The 16,468-nt window shown below is 40.4% G+C and overlaps 3 protein-coding genes across 4 annotated transcripts; 2 read left to right on the top strand and 1 right to left on the bottom strand.

Moving 5' to 3' along the window:
• The first annotated feature begins 57 nt into the window (after nt 1–57).
• On the top strand, nt 58–5,330 carry klhl11 (kelch-like family member 11). Of its 2 annotated transcripts, XM_063893571.1 has the most exons (3): nt 58–320; nt 409–858; nt 1,656–5,330. In XM_063893571.1, the coding sequence occupies exons 2-3, from the start codon at nt 425–427 to the stop codon at nt 3,238–3,240; spliced, it is 2,019 nt and encodes a 672-aa protein (XP_063749641.1). In that variant the 5' UTR covers nt 58–320; nt 409–424; the 3' UTR covers nt 3,241–5,330. The 2 variants fall into 2 exon arrangements, with proteins under 2 accessions (XP_063749641.1, XP_063749640.1); XM_063893570.1 differs by having other exon boundaries at nt 58–858.
• Nucleotides 5,331–5,737: 407 nt separating this feature from the next.
• On the top strand, nt 5,738–10,593 carry LOC134870708 (7-methylguanosine phosphate-specific 5'-nucleotidase-like). Its single transcript, XM_063893037.1, has 10 exons — nt 5,738–5,994; nt 6,429–6,503; nt 6,775–6,873; nt 7,323–7,392; nt 7,482–7,528; nt 7,804–7,889; nt 8,010–8,099; nt 8,451–8,613; nt 9,088–9,288; nt 9,369–10,593. The coding sequence occupies exons 1-10, from the start codon at nt 5,992–5,994 to the stop codon at nt 9,471–9,473; spliced, it is 939 nt and encodes a 312-aa protein (XP_063749107.1). The 5' UTR covers nt 5,738–5,991; the 3' UTR covers nt 9,474–10,593.
• A 63-nt stretch (nt 10,594–10,656) lies between these two features.
• fkbp10b (FKBP prolyl isomerase 10b) lies at nt 10,657–16,402 on the bottom strand. Its single transcript, XM_063893035.1, is given in 11 exon segments — nt 10,657–11,118; nt 11,816–11,979; nt 12,111–12,210; nt 12,212–12,254; nt 12,338–12,527; nt 12,657–12,802; nt 13,016–13,205; nt 13,687–13,832; nt 14,073–14,262; nt 15,523–15,668; nt 15,921–16,402. Coding segments are annotated over 11 exon segments (1,704 nt in total). The 5' UTR covers nt 16,115–16,402; the 3' UTR covers nt 10,657–10,923.
• Nucleotides 16,403–16,468: the final 66 nt, after the last annotated feature.

Genomic DNA, 16,468 nt, shown 5'->3' with positions numbered 1-16,468 from the left:
CTGAAATTACAACATCACCAGCACCAGAAGTTAGATTCGTCGCAACACGCATGCGCGAAAACGATGCATCTTTTTCACAAAGTTACATTTCGCTCAAATAAAGACGTGTTAATGCGTCATAACATTAAAAAGAATTGAGATCATGCCGGATTTGACTGTATTTGAGACCAGGGTATCAGTCTCTTGTGTATACTTGGTTATTATATTATATCTAAGAGCCTCTCTCTGACTCTACAGCCAAAATCGAGTACATTAGGAAAATTCTTAAAGACGGAAGTGAGCACTCCTGTTTCTCGACCAAGGCTGTGAGCGCTGCGCATGTATGTCAGTTTTTGAATGTTTATTTACTTGTGTAATATATGCCTATGAGTTATTCCCGAAGATACAGAGCTTTAATCTGCCTCTTAGTTTATCCAGCTGCGGAATGGCAGCGGCAGCAGAAGCGACGGAGGACCGCAGCGGCGGAGCGCTAACAGGTGACGGGGAACCTGAGGAGGCCGAGGACTTCACCTGCTCGGCCTATTGCTCCGAGCTCTCCCGGCGGCAGAACGAGCAGAGGAAGTCGGGGCTGTTCTGCGACGTGACCCTGGTTTTCAGCTCCGGAGGGGTGTCTGAGGAGGAGAGGGTCCAAACCTTATCCGCCCATCGCTCGGTGTTATCCGCAGCGTCGCAGTACTTCACGCTGCTGCTGGGCGGTGACTTTTCGGAGTCGCTGTCAGGGCGAGTGGAGCTCAAAGAATGGAGCTCACCGACGGGACCAGACCCAGAAACTGTGGAGAGTGTTATACAGTTTATGTACACTGGACAGATCAGGGTGACTACTGCCAATGTGCATGAAGTGTTGGAAGTGGCTGACAGGTAAGACACTTCAAACCATATTTCAAAATATTGATATACTTCCTCATACACGGAAGTGTGGGCATTTATCCTACAGGGTTTAAGCCTCGAAAGATAAATGAGCCACACCTGTCTGTGTCCTCATTTCATCAGCATGTGTGACTTGTTTGGAGTTGACACACCTGCGCCACTTGGCACTCCACTGTTAGCCTGTCAGCAAAATGCATTTGGCAGATATATGGGCCTATTTATCATACAAAGATCTAAATGTTGGGGTACATGGTGTGGTAATTTATTTGGGAAATCTTTCAAGGACTTTTGAAAAAAAATAATTCAAATGTTATTGCCATGTACCTGCCTTAGTGTGCTGGTATTGTGCATGCTGGCTCACTGTCACAGTGCCATTGACTTACTCATGTAACACCTGTGGTTTTCCTCTTGTGTTTATTGTATCATAAGCAGTAGGTTGAAGGGACCTATGCATGTAAGGAACAAATCATTTAGCTTCCACATGGCCCCAAAAATTATGCTGTTTGGTAGGTAAGTTTAATAACAAGATGTTTACATCCCAGGTAAATGTGGCTTATTGAAGCATTGTCCTGCAGAAACTAAAGTACTTAGAAACGGTGCCTTGGTTTATTTCGCTTATCCATGTTTTTACAGGGTGTCTTACCGAACATGAGTTTTAACTCGATATCTAATATGTTTTTTTAGCTTAATGTATGCAGGCCATCTGCTTTTACTGATGAATTCATCTTGTCTTGTCCAAACACATTTTCATACATTACTACTGTGATTGTTTCAACATTTTCCCACAGGTTCCTGTTGACCCAGCTGAAGACCTTCTGTGGAGAGTTTCTGATGAAGAAGTTGAATTTATCCAACTGTGTAGCAGTGCACAGCCTCGCCCACATGTACACCTTGGACCAGCTGGCCCTGGGAGCAGCCAAGACGATTAGAAGAAACTTCCACAAAATAATCAGCAACGAGGAATTCTTCACGCTGCCATTTCACCTGGTCCGGGACTGGCTGTCAGACTCAGGAATCACTGTGGACTCTGAACAGGAGTTGTTTGAGGCTATAGTAAAATGGGTGCACCAAAACACAGAGGAGCGAGGGGGGCAATTTGAGGAGCTGTTTAGACTTTTACGGCTGCCTCAGATTTCTCCTACTTACCTGTCCCGGGTGGTGAGGAAGGAGCCTTTAGTGGAAAACAATGCAGCCTGTCAGCAGCTGGTGACAGAGGCCCTCGAGGTCCACGCTGTTCACTTTGAGAACCTCAAATCAGCTGATTTGGAGCTCTGTGCCTCCTATACGGCAGCCATCCAGCCACGTCTCGGCCAGAACATGGATGTAATAATGGTAGTGGGTGGTGTTTCAGAAGGCGGGGACTATTTGAGTGAGTGTGTGGGCTATTTTGTCGCTGAGGACCGGTGGGTAAACCTGCCCCACATTCACAACCATCTTGACGGACACGCTATCGCAGTCACTGACAGCCATGTTTATGTGGCAGGTTCAATGGAGCCAGGTTTTGCCAAGACTGTGGAGCGCTTCAACCCCAACCTTAACACCTGGGAGCAGGTCAGCAGTCTAACCACCCGCAAGCACTCCTTTGGCCTCACAGGTGTCAAAGACTTACTCTACAGCATCGGTGGGCATGGCAACTTCAGTCCAGGCTTTAAGGATGTTACGGTCTACGAGCCCGAGCAGGACGAGTGGCACAATCTGGAGCCAGCACCCAAGATACTAAGAGATGTAAAAACAGTGAGCATAGAGGACCGCTACATCTATGTGATGGCCAGGACTCCTGTAGACATGGACAATGAGGACGGACTGAGCACAGTGACCACCTGCTACGATACAGAGAGTCACAAGTGGCAGGAAGTGGACTCCTTGCCGCTTCTTGATAATTACTGTAGTTTTCAAATGGCTGTCGCATCCACCAACTTCTACCACACAGCGTCTTGTTGCTCAAAGAGCTACAAGGTAACACTTCAGGATGCTCAGCAGACAGTAAGCAGAAATATCTCTGAGGACATCCTGGACAGCCTCCCTCCAGAGGTCCTCAGCATGGAGGGTGCTGCTGTTTGCTACCTGGGTGAAGACGTTTTCATCATTGGCGGCTGGAGGAACTGCAACAACATGGACAAGCAGTACCGCAAGGAGGCCTACCGTTACTGCGCTGAGAGGAAGCGCTGGATGCTGCTGCCGCCATTACCTCAGCCCCGCTGCAGAGCCGCAGCCTGCCACGTCCGCATCCCGTACCATTTTCTCCACGGCTGCCAGCACTACCCCATGCCCCAAAACCTGGCTCGGCAGCGGGACCGCATGCAGCAGATGCAGCAGCTCCACCGACGCACCCTGACTCTGCGCAGACAGCTGCAGTCTCAAATCGAATGTTGAGAGATTGTTCTAGATAGCACTTAATCTGCTGATACATGCCTCGCTGTTACCACGTAACTTTTGTCTTATTTGTTGCCTTTATTGAGGTGGAATGTCTGCATGGGTTGACTTGGGGCTGGTTAAAATACAAATTATATATAAAGACTAAACCAGATGTGCTATTAATTTATCTATATCACATTTTGATTTTTGCATTATTAACCTATGCCTTACTTTTACTCTGCCAGTAAATCAAACTGATTGTTGTCATTTCTGAAAATCTTGACGTCATCGCGAAAAAAACTTAGCCCAGCTTTAAGTAATTTGTGTTCACACCTGCTGATGTCAACATGTTGTGGTGAAAAACTGTTGACAGTGACACCTTAAGGTTTAATTATAATGTTGTGGTTGGATCTAAACTTTAAAGTCGTTTTGGTCTATGTTTATTGTCATGTTAGTTACAAAAGTATTGTTGATTATAGGTGAGTGGATAATTAACTTACTGTAACAACCAGCTGGGCTTGAACTATTTTACTCCTTCTGCTACTTGTATTTAATGTCTCTTCTACCTCCAGTTTCATGCTTTTTTTTTGCACTTAAGGGTTTCAAACATGTAAATAATATTGTATATAGTGCGTATGTTAAGTGTGCCCTCCTTAAAACGGTCAATTATATTTGTAGCAAAACGTAAGTATTCCGCAGAGCTCATATTGAGGAATTTATGTTCTCCCCTTGCTTTCTAAATTCCTGCACTAAAGAAAGCACACCACTTTTTCATATTTTACAACACTTTGCCATTCCAATGGATGTGTATAAAATGGAATGATTTATTTTAACCACATTTGCATAATTAGATTTTACAGCTGTATTATTTATTTAAATCTAAAATCCCTTGTCTCTGTCGATGTTGTTGGGACACTGACTTATGACTCAAGTGCTTTAAGAAACTGGCTTTGTGGCCTTATTTGGTTTCTTGCCTTTGTGCTTCTCGCAGAATTGGCACTATGTCTTACTTTGTCTTATGTTCCCAACTGTGCCAGAAAGCCACAGCTGCTTGTTATTAATACACTGGAATTCGCTGTTGCCTGCACTAAAAGGACTTGATTGTTAACTTAAACATTGTAAAGTGTCGCTTTTTTTGTTTTGCTTTCTGTTAATAGTATCTAATAAGGCTTTGCTCGCCTAACAGTGTTTCACTAACATACTGTTCGTAAAGTCAACCGTAGAAATTGGTCAGTATGTGGAGGTTATCATTTTTCAAGAGTTTGTTCTCAAAGATCTCAAGACCCTGTTCTCATATAGTCAGATTGTGTTCAATGGCATTAGACCAGGGGTGTCCAAACTACGGCCCGGGGGCCAAATGCGGCCCGCAGGCCATTTTGAATCGGCCCTCAGCAATTTCTAAAAGTATAATGAATATGGCCCACAAATTAAACTTTTGCTTGTCTTATATTGTACTTCTCAAATATATATATTCAAATATATTAATGAGCCCAATTTTCAAATAAATTCAGTCATTTAGAATTTAAAACATTTTCTAACAAATCTTAGTTGATGAAAAAAAAGCCCAGTAACTTATTTTTATAACAAGCTTGAAATTTAACCTTCATAGTTACTCTGATTATAAGCAATCTGAGGCTTCTGTTTTAAGGAATGAGCTGCCAACAAAATAAATGAAACCCTAAAAAGAGATCAAAGTCAAAAGTCAAAGTCAGCTTTATTGTCAATCTCTCCACATGTACCAGACATACAAAGGAATTGAAAAAACGATTCTCTCTATCCCCCAGAGACGGGATGTAGGCTGTTTTTTCCTTAAACCATTTGAAAGTATCATACATTATTCACCTACATTTGATTTGTTTTGCTAACATAACTTAACATATTAGGCAATATTCACCTCTATAAGTGGCCCAGCTCTCCGTATTTGTCTGTATGCGGCCCTCGGTGAAAAAAGTTTGGACACCCCTGCATTAGACTAACCAGGTTGCAAGTTTTTTTTTGTCTTTCTGGGTATTGATATGGATTTGTGAAAGTTTCATTCCATTTGTATGTGCAAGAGCAAGAAAGTGTACTGACATTTGCAATAAATAAATAAAACGTTGTCATCTTTTGAGGATGTCTCTCAATATATTTATATTTTGCATATAACTTATTGATCTGTCAAAAATTGATTCTGTCAGTATCTTTCTAACTTTACCAAACTTAACCATGGGCATGATAGGTGCTAATGGATCCCTTGGATTTTATAGTTTCATATGATATAAGGGTCTTCCCCAGTTTAGGAAATTAACTTTTTATAGCATTTGGTGCATGGACATACATTTCTACAAAGAGAAAATGTTACCGATGGTCGAGCTGTTTTGTCTTATCTGTCTGGATCAGAGGATTCAGCAAACAGATAGCTTTTTGTGTTGATAATTTATTAAAGTTATATTATTGACTGTTACTTTATTCAGCAGAAATGATAATGTGTGGATTCCTTCAGTAACAACTCGTCCTTACGTTTGAGATGCGGTACCACCGCGTGGAAGAAAGTGAATGCCCTGAGTGATGTAGGAACGAAAGTTAGTCGGAACCTTTGTGTGCGTTACGTAGAAGCGGAACAATAATGTCGATGCAACTCTAGAATGTAAACAAATAATTAAAACCGTTATTCGTCTGTGAAGGAAAGCTTTGTAATATAGTTTTAAATATACATAGCTTGTTGTTTTACGTGATGTATTTGAACTGTTCTGAATAGCTGTCAAAACCCCGTCAGCTCTCCGTTTGAAAATGGTATGTTATTGTATATCTTTGATTGTAACGGTCAGCTGTTACGTGTTAGCTAACTACTGTAAATACTCAGTAATAACGACTGTTCAAATTTTACTTCATTTGATTTTAATGTAAAAAAAAAAAGTGCATTGCAATTTCATTCAAATATAGGGTACCGTTATAGAGCGAATATATACACTGAAATCCCACTGAGTACACACATCAATCACTGAGCTGTACTGGTAGGCAGTTTGTTAGCTATGATTTCTTAGAAATACAAATCCTGAAAAGAACAGCTTGACTTGAAAAGTATTTACAAACTCATATGTCATCATGTCACAGTTTTGCATGTCCAGTTAACCTGACTAAAAAAGCAAATTACCAGTTGTGTCAAATGAGAGACCTTTAAAATTAAACATGACTAAAACGTGTTTTCTCCCTGAATCTACACTCAGGTATACCATATACCCTGGATCTACACACCTGTGCGGTCTGTGCTGGCAATCTGGCACCAGCTGACCAAGACCGAGGTGAGAAAACACCTGAATGAACGACAAATGAGGTTTAATTGTACTAATCTCTGATTCTGTCAGGGTTTTTATTGTATATAATGTCTACATACTTAAAGAAAGATGATGACTGATTGAAGACATTAGAGCCTTGTTCAAATGTCTGAAAAACATGAACATGATCTGAAAGTGTAAGCATGTAACATCATTTTGTCCCCCATCACTCTCCTTAGTTTTTGCTCTCTGTGTCGTGATAAACATGGGTTCTAAGACTAAACTGTTCCCTGGTTAGATCCCAGAGTTGGCCAAGTGCTCGGTGCTGATGAGGGATCGCAGCAGAGTGGAGGACACAATCTACGCCATGCAGCGGGCAGGTGTAGGCAGCCTGCAGGTGAGTGAACCCTGCAGGATTTCATCACAAGTAGGAAAATATTATTGTGTCGAATATAGGAAAAAACCTTGAAATAATGAGGTGAATAGTGACACTTTTAAACAGCAGTCTCTTGGAAAGTATGCCAAAGTCAGATCCAAAGCTCAATTTAATTTAATTACACTAGAAAACTGCATTGCAATTTGATTTGACTTCTGCACCAACGCATAGATCGTGCACCTCATATAAAGACAGGTTACTTTTGATCAACCCCATTTTTAATTTGTATGTTTGTCCAAGTCCCTTTTGCTCATACATGTCTTTAGTAATGACCAGATTGTGAGCATTTATAGTTAACTACACATTTGCTCAGGTAAAACTGAGCAAAACTGTACTTTATCTGTGGTTTGATAATGAATGTGTGTTTGCCGAGTACTATAAATCTGATCTAAATAGTAATATTTCCTCAGGTAATCTCAGACTTCGATATGACACTAACCAGATTTGCCCATAATGGAAAGCGAGTTCCTACCACGCACAGTAAGGAAAAATGTTCTTGTTATTTATTGCCACCATGGTGTGTCCTTTTCTGAAATGACTTCACATTTGTTTTACCTTTCTTTCTCTAGACATTCTGGATAACAGGTTGTTGATTGATGAAGATTGCACTAAAAAGGTAAATGTATGACTATCATAGGTTTTTTAAAGATTCAAGCATTTAAAAGATAATAGATCCATTTTCCACTTATATAATTGTTCCCATGTAGTAACAGCAGGTGTTTAATTGTGTTTAATAACTCAAAAAGAGTTTTACAAATCCACATTTTAGATATACGTACGTTCTCTGGTCTACAATTCCTATTCTCTCAGCAAGCTTGTACTGAGGCAATCCCTTTCAGGTGGTATTGTACATACTGTATATTTTCATTGTTTTTTCTTGGTCCACTGCAGATTAGAGGGCTTTTGAACACCTACTATCCAATAGAGATTGATGCTGGCCGGACTGCTGAAGACAAGCTGCCTCTCATGGTGGAGTGGTAAGAAAGAAGCAGACTGATATGAAAAATAAAACCTGTCTTCGTCAAACACTTTAGTTAATGTTAACAGAAGTTAATTGAACCAGAGCCTGATTGAGATGTTTGTGCTGCTCTCTGCAGGTGGACTAAAGTCCATGAGCTGCTGATTCAGCAGAGGATCAGGAAGGAAATGCTGGCCCAGGCTGTCAAGGAATCCAGCGCTATGCTCAGGTTAGCACTTTGGTATTTGTGTGTGTGTGTGTGTGTGTGTGTGTGTGTGTGTGTGTGTGTGTGTGTGTGTGTGTGTGTGTGTGTGTGTGTGTGTGTGTGTGTGTGTGTGTGTGTGTGTGTGTGTATTTATTTATGTAATCATTTGAACAAGGACCATGCTTACATTATGTTCATATTGATCATTACCCCGGTTCCTTCATTTGAATGTTGTCTTAGATAGTCTTTGCTTCTTGTGTCTCATATGTGGTGTGTGTGTGTGTGTGTGTGTGTGTGTGTGTGTGTGTGTGTGTGTGTGTGTGTGTGTGTGTGTGTGTGTGTGTGTGTGTGTGTGTGTGTGTGTGATTCCTTTAGGGACGGCTACAAAGTGTTTTTCGACCATCTGACAGAGCAGCAGGTCCCTCTGTTGATCTTCTCGGCGGGTGTCGGGGACGTCCTGGAGGAGGTGATTCGCCAGAACAACGTCTTCCATCCCAATGTCCACATCATCTCCAACTACATGGACTTTGACCAAACTGTGAGTTTTATACAGTATTATTGCTTTCTGTGACATGTTTTTTGACATGCTGTACCAGGATTTTTCAATATTTGTTGGACATTCTATACTATGACATTTTTATGAATACATGAAATATTTTTCGACCTGATTATTTTAATGTCTAAAATGAGGTTCTATGATTATTTATGAAGGTTTTTTTTATTGTTCTGAAATACTACATGTCAATATCATGATCTGCTAAATGATTATATTATTTATTTTGTTTTACTAGCAGAAATGGGCCCTCCAATGTACCAATGCAATGATCATTTTCTCTAATCAAGTGATACACGTTTGTGTTGCTGGCAGATATCAATAAAAGTACTTAATGTACATTTAATGCAACATAGCCATTGATTTTCATAACCAAACATTGGAGGGGGTCGACATGATTTCACTCCAGCTTAAGCCTCTGTGTGATGTAACAATAACCTTAACTGTGTTGTTCATAAGGGGGTCCTGCGAGCGTTCAAAGGCCAACTCATCCACACTTTCAACAAGAGGGAAGGCGCTCTGTCACATGCTTCTGGCCTCCGAGTGCTACAGGGTCGACCCAACGTGCTGCTGCTGGGAGACTCTTTGGGAGACCTGACCATGGCTGACGGTGTGTCCGAGCACCAGAACATCCTCACCATCGGCTTCCTCAATGACCAGGTCAGTCTCATGTATTTTGTATTCCTTAAATCAACACATTGAGATCCAGAGTTTTGGTTCTCAGTGTCTGTGTCTTTCAGGTGGACGAGAGAAAAGAGTCGTACGTCAACTCCTTTGACGTCGTGCTGGTGAAGGATGAGACGATGGAAGTTCCCAATGCAATCCTCAAATGCATTACCTCATAAAGAGACAAGTGAGACGCATGAGAAGATAAACACGGATGGAATCATCGTGTTGCAAGCCGCACGTTCACATCATCACTTACCTCAATCCAGACCTTGAGACTGGACTTTCTTTCTTTTACACTCTCAGTGTTTCGACTGTTTATCTAAGCCATCCTACTTGAATTAGGTCAGGCATTTGCTACTTAGTTAAAAAGAATCTGTGATTTTTGCCAGTACTGTCTCTTCACACAGTTTTACAGGGCTAGGTTTTTCTCCCAGCTGTTTAATTTGTTGAAGGGAATCCTCAGATAAGAACCTTACTACCTAAATGGCAATGTGCCATCTTAACAGACCTCAGTGCAGGGAAGATAATATTGTCTTGGTATTCAAAAACATATCAGCAACCTCTTAAAAATATCATATATTTATTTCTAATCTTCTCACTCCTGTTCTATTCTAAATGTTCTAATTTACCTTTTCGTTTTCAGTCTGTTTTGAATTACTGTGACATTAAGCTTGTGTTTGAAAACACCTACATTGTATTTTGTACATGTTTTTATCTGCCAACTTTTCTGTTTCATATTCTAACTTAACAATGGTGATATCAGTTTTTTGGAGTCCTTCTAACACTTTTTGTTTACCAGTAAAGTGCAAACAAACACAAAGCCTACAGAATGCAATATTTGATGAGTCTGTTGATTATTTATTTGGGTGTTTTGTCTTTCAACTGATTCCTAGCTACTTGGAATTATTACACTGCACTGGTTGCTCTTAACTCTAGCTGTCATTAAAGAAAGTATCAAAATGTACCAACTGGTAAGTGTGCTCTTTTCCTCTATAGACATAGTTCATATAAGTGGTTGGAAAACAAGGATTGCTCTTCCAGATCCTTCCTAGTTACATTAAAGAGTCTAAAGAAATGTGAACGATCCCTTTAATCATCACTTTCGTATTTCAATGTTGTTTTTTCTTATGGTTTTTTAACAAACGATATAATTTAGTTTTTTCTGGTATTTTTTGACACATCGTGCTATCACCGTTTCTACTATACTATTGTTGGAGCAATAATGCATAGTGTGTGTCTTTTATTTTATCTGCACAAGTTGAATGTAACATGCAGTTCTGACATTGACCACAGGGTAGAGCTTTCATTTCAAAGTGCATCAGATCAGTATCAGGTGTGTGTGACGGGAAGCAAACAACATTTTCCTTTTTCTTAAAAACATTTTTTATTCACGTGTTTTAAAGGACAAATAAAAGGTGCTTGTTTGGTTTTCTGAAATACAACTATCAAAGACAACACAGAACTGCACAAAAAATACTTTTTACACTCTCCTTGTCATTTAAAAAACACATCCAATGTGGTAAAGAAAGTAAAAAAACCATGATGATGTATGGAAAAAAGTCTCTGTTTGTTTTTAAGGAGGTGGGTTTATTTTTTTCCTGAGAGAGAATAAAGCATCTTGTCTCTTTACAACTCCTCGTGCCTCGCATCTTCCCGTTCCTTGTCCTCTTCTACCTTCAGTTTGAGTTCGTCGGCTGTGATAACTCCGTCTTTATTTCTGTCCTGGTTGCTGAACATGTCTTCAATGACCTGATCCATGATCATCCCAGGCTTTATCCGACCTTTGCCGTCGGTCACCTGCAGCTTGATGAACTCTCCAAACTAAAATGTGTCGACAAAAAGAAAAGCATCATATCAATAAAAGTGTAACAATGCTGTGTGATATAACTAAAAATAACTATGTATGCATAAAAAACATCAAACTTGGGATCTCCTGGCGTTTAACAGGTCCCATACACACAAAACAAATGTGAATAATAGCTAATAGCGCTATGACTCCTTATGGCACATTATCCATTAACTATACTATAATAGGACAATGTCATAATATATTAGGTCTTTTTTCCTACTACTACCACCTTTCACAAAAATGTAATGGCATCATTTACTGTGACTTTCAATCATGTCATATTATTGCTTTTTCTGACCATTTTAAAGGCATACTATACATGGATTATGTTTGTATTTCATAACATACTATGACTTTTGTTTTTGATTATTCTATGGGATAGTATAGACAAATATGACATGCTATACAATGCCATTTTAAAGAATATTTTGGAGGCAAACTTTATAATTACTTTTTATGACATACTATACTACAACATTTTTATTGCATTCTATACTTAGACTTTTAAAGGATCTTTTTTAAGGCCATGCTATACTGTGACTTTTTGTTGGTAACTCAACTCAATGTTAATATACAATGGAAACTTGATAAAAACTTGGTTCATAACTAATTTTAGTGGCTTTTATGTGAAATAATGTAGCTGGTGTGGCACTATAGGCAGTAACGTACCTCCTCCTGTGGGACCTCTTTGTTTTTGTTGACGTCCAGGGCTTCAAACAAATCTGCAGGGCTCTCTTCAATCCACACAAACAGATAACCAGGTGGCACTCCCTTCTCGAAGCTCACCAGTTCAATGTCAAAGACCAACACAGCACTGCTGGGCACACCAGTGGCTGACACAGAGAAAACAAAACAAAAAATAGCATTTTGGTGAATTCAAACATGTAGTTCAAGACTTTTAGAAGCTTTCAAGGTTAAAGAATGAATAGAACTATTAAAACTGCACTGATATTGTGAGTCTTACCTCCTTTTTCTCCGTGGCCGAGGTGAGGAGGAACTGTTACCACCCTCTTCTCTCCCACACACATGCCTCTCAGACCTTCGTCCAGCCCGTCGATCACCTTATCCGATCCCCAGCACTGCATCCTGAAGGTGCTCATAGTCGTGCCTGAGGACGTAGATTGAGCAAATTAGAGTGGTATTCTAATGTCATTGTATAAAAAAAACAAATGGGATGTGCGGGTGACTCACGAGGAAAAGAGAGGAGTGCCGTCCACCAGCGTGCAGTTGTAGTGGTAGCGGACGAGGTCGTTCACCGCTGTGATGTCGTTACAGGCGGTGGGTTTGTGTGTGATTGCGATGGACACTGTGTCGTTGGGGTTGTGGAAGTCGATGATGTGGATGTCGAACACCAGCACAGCAGAACGGGGGATGACATCACCTGAACAGAAAACATATTATTATTGAATCTCCAAAGATTGATAGAAAGTGATTCAGAGTTTTTTCAGAGAGAGTTCAATGTGTGCAGACAACGTACTGCAGGCTGCATGGTAGAGCTACTGAGACTCACCTGCTCCTTGCTCTCCATACGCCAGGTGTGGGGGGATGACGACTCTGCGCCTCTCGCTGATGCAGACTCCGATCAGGGCCTGGTCCATGCCGGCGATGACGTAGCCCATCCCGATGTAGGTGTTGTATGTGCTGTTCCTCTGGTAGCTGTAGGCAACAAAAAGCATAGTTTAACTTAAGAGGCTTTGGCTTTTATTAGATTCATACATTGAGAATACAAATATCCACTAAGGCGTCTCCTGTGTTCATTCCTCCTATGTTCGATTTTTCAATTTAAAAATAAGATTACATGTGTATAGTTACAGAATGGATGGCTGCAATATAACTGACAACTTCCCTGTCACTGTAACCTGAGCTCACCTGGTGTCAAAGACGAGTCCATTCAAGAAAGTGCCATTGTAATGGTACCGGACATAATCGCCAACCACAGACTTGCGTGTGCAGGACTCCGGCACCACCTGGGACTCAATGGTGAGGTTATCCTTTGAATTGTGGATGTCCTCCAACAGGACATTGAACACTAGGGTCGCCTGGGCGGGGATATCGTTACCTGTAGAGCAGACGGTGGAGGATTAAAAAATCGAATTGTTTTTTGTTTAGTTTTTTTAACTACAAGACTCTCTTTGAGAAACTCAGAACTTCTTTGAGATAAAAGTAATAAATAAAAGAGGAAACCGGTTTGTTTAGAACCAAATCCATTTTCTTGTTACATGTTCATATTTTAATGAGAGATTTGAATGAATTAATTCATAATAGTGTCCGTCCTTGTACATGGTAACACAAGGGAATAGCTTCTAAACATATTGTTCAATGGTACTGCTAGTGGTAAAAAAGTGGTTTAAGTGCAAAGATAGATGATGATGAGATGTGATTTGGGGGATATGCCTGGTACTTCTTGTAACATTAGTTAATTTTTCTGACCTCTAATTTCTTAGTGTTTGAATAATCATGGTTTGGTTGCAAAGCAGTGACACAAAAAAAAACTATTACATCAAATTAGACTTTTTTATTTAACCATCATTTGTGCTTACCTGATCCTTTTTCTCCATAGGCTTTGAAGGGTGGGATGACAATATTTCTGATCTCTCCCACACACATACCCAGCAGGCCTTCCTCCATGCCCTTAACCAGCCAGCCCTCACCGACCAAAGTGTTGTGTGTCTGCTGTCTGTTGTAGCTACGTAGGGCTCATACAAGAGCAAAGTCAAATACAACATACCTGGATAACACAGTACAAACACAGAGAGCGCTGTCATTTGGACAAGGCATTCTTTCAGGAAAGAGAGAGATTTAACGTCAAACAACAACTTCTTCAATGAAAGTGGCTTTATGAGGCTACAGTTGTTAATCCTCATCTATACGTTTGATAAAATGGTCAGCATTTTGGAAACTAACAGTCATCAAAGCCATAATTTACCTGGAGTCAAAGACGGTGCCGTCGAGCAGAGTGCCGTTGAAATGGTAGCGCACAAAGTCAGTGCGCATCACAGAGCGCTTGCAGTCTTTGGGGGTGGATATGGTTTTGGTGACAACCAGGTCGGCTTTGTTCCACAGATCCAACAGATGGAGCTCAAACACCAGGGTGGTGTCTGGAGGAACCACATCACCTGTAAACATGGTTAGATGGTTAGACAGCAAAGGCATAAATAACTTTAAATATAATAATGTCAAACTATCGTTATAGAAACCTCTTTGAAGTAACACCTTAAATCATATTTTTTTCAAAATGAGCGTCCCAGTTGAAACAGGATGTTGGGACAGGTTGTAATAAAGGAGTTGAATAATTAAAAAAATGGGACGGTTACAGTACCTGAATTTATTCATGACTAATGGTATTTGATGAAATAACAACTTAATGTCAACCATCTGCATATTGGATTCTGATAAACTGTATCAATACAGTGTCAGTCATCGTACCATCATGTTTTAAGGTTTGTTGGTATGTTGACTTTGATGATTGTTTGACTTTTACTCTGGCACCACCACAGTGTTAATAGTTTCACTTATATGTGAAATATCTCAACATTTGCTGAATGGATTGGTTCTCATTTAAATAGAGGCAATCATGTTCCCCAGAGGATTCAGCATATTTACTTTGGTGCCCCCTCATTTCCTCTAGCTACACCTTATGTTATCTGATCCCTCCCCATCTAACTCCATCATCGGGCCAACATTTCACAAATAAGAAAGTGTAAGCATGCTAACATGATATAAACTGGAGGGTTAATTTGGGAAACATCATACCTGTGAAGCATTAGCATATATGCATTTTCATTGTTAGCATGCTAATGTTAGCATCCAGATCAAACCACCATTGTGCCACAAGTACAGCTTCACAGGGCTGCTATACATTTCTGCTAAACTGTTATGAACACTGAGAGACAGGGGCAGGAGCAGGGGGCCCCCATTTAACCACAAAAAAACAACATATATATGCTGCAATACTACCATTACTTATGTTTGATTTTTAAATATATCAATTAGTTTGTGATAAATTGATGTGACACAAAGATAGTTTAAGGGTATGCATAACAGGAAATAAAATATAATAATGTCTGCAAAATTAATTTTAACACAGGGCCTCTCTAGAACATGGTACACAACATACTTTAGTATTACAAACCCCATTTTGTTTTTTTATTAAACAAATAAATACCAACATAGAAATTGCCACATAGACAAGTTTGAGGGCCTGGGGCCAAACGGAAATCTCAATTAACTCCTGAAAAAGAATTGGGAAATCTGATGTCCTGAGCTGTATCTATGCCAGATACTAAAACGTCCTGCGTAATATTTGGTCTTTGAAAGCAGCTGCACACATCCAATAAGGTACCGCTTGCGCCGACAAGAATGAATGTGACATTTACCTGCTCCGGCGCTTCCATAGGCCAGGTGGGGCGGGACGGTGATCGTTCTGCGCTCATTCACACACATGCCCTGCAGACCTTTGTCTATGCCTGCGATGAGCCGGCCCTCCCCGAGCAGGCCAACCTTCGCGTCTCCCTTCTCATGACTGTGGAGGAACCAAAATGAAAAAAAGACATCAGAAGTGGGTCAAGAGGATGTTAACTATGGTGAAAAGGAATATATGTGCAGGCCATACTCAAAGAAGTGCATTCATAAACTATTGCAAACTTTTGCAAAGACATTTAAATTTCTTTTTTGAACGGCCAAATTGCATCGGGCCTCTGCAGCATAATAACCAAATTTAAAAGAATTACAAATGAACGCATTCACAATTAAAAGAAAAGGCGTATGAACTTACGTCGAGTCAAACGTTTTTCCGTCGACAAATGTGGCGTTATAGTGATAGCGAACATAATCACCCTCCTTCGCTTCTCTTGCACAGATTTCAGGGATGAATTTTCTGTCCACGACTACATCTAACACGGGACTGGGATTACACTCCACAGATGACCACGCAGTAAGAAGGAAAAACGCTACGCAGCAGGCAAACATCGTTACAGAATAAGATCAAATAAATTAAACGAATTCAAAACAACAATTAAAAAAAATGCCACTAAATGGATAAATTAAAAGCCTGGAGCCGTGTGCACTCTTTACGCACAGTGCCGAAGTTGCAGATGTGGAGCAGGCAGCGGGTCTAAATGCTGTAAACGTGGACAATCTCCAGGTTCCAGTGAAGAGTTTTCATAGCCAGGGGGAAGGAATGTCGGAGTTGGAAAAGGGGGGAGCGCCTCTGTCAAGTGACCCACAATAACAAAAGACCATTACTTCCTTTAACAAAATAAAACAAAATCACAATGACTGGGAATAAACTGAAATATTCAAAAATATTGCTTGTAGCCTTAA

Source organism: Eleginops maclovinus, chromosome 10 (genome assembly GCF_036324505.1).
Source record: "Eleginops maclovinus isolate JMC-PN-2008 ecotype Puerto Natales chromosome 10, JC_Emac_rtc_rv5, whole genome shotgun sequence".
NCBI lineage: Eukaryota > Metazoa > Chordata > Actinopteri > Perciformes > Eleginopidae > Eleginops > Eleginops maclovinus.
This window is presented reverse-complemented; position numbering and strand designations above follow the sequence as displayed.

Bases quoted from the DNA above. Each gene is read 5' to 3' on its own strand.
- klhl11 (XM_063893570.1), top strand. From the start codon at position 323: ATGTCAGTTTTTGAATGTTTATTTACTTGTGTAATATATGCCTATGAG. The intron at 859-1,655 runs GTAAGACACTTC...ATTTTCCCACAG, and splicing joins GTGTTGGAAGTGGCTGACAG to GTTCCTGTTGACCCAGCTGA.
- LOC134870708 (XM_063893037.1), top strand. The intron at 8,614-9,087 runs GTGAGTTTTATA...GTTGTTCATAAG, and splicing joins ACATGGACTTTGACCAAACT to GGGGTCCTGCGAGCGTTCAA. The intron at 9,289-9,368 runs GTCAGTCTCATG...TGTGTCTTTCAG, and splicing joins TCGGCTTCCTCAATGACCAG to GTGGACGAGAGAAAAGAGTC.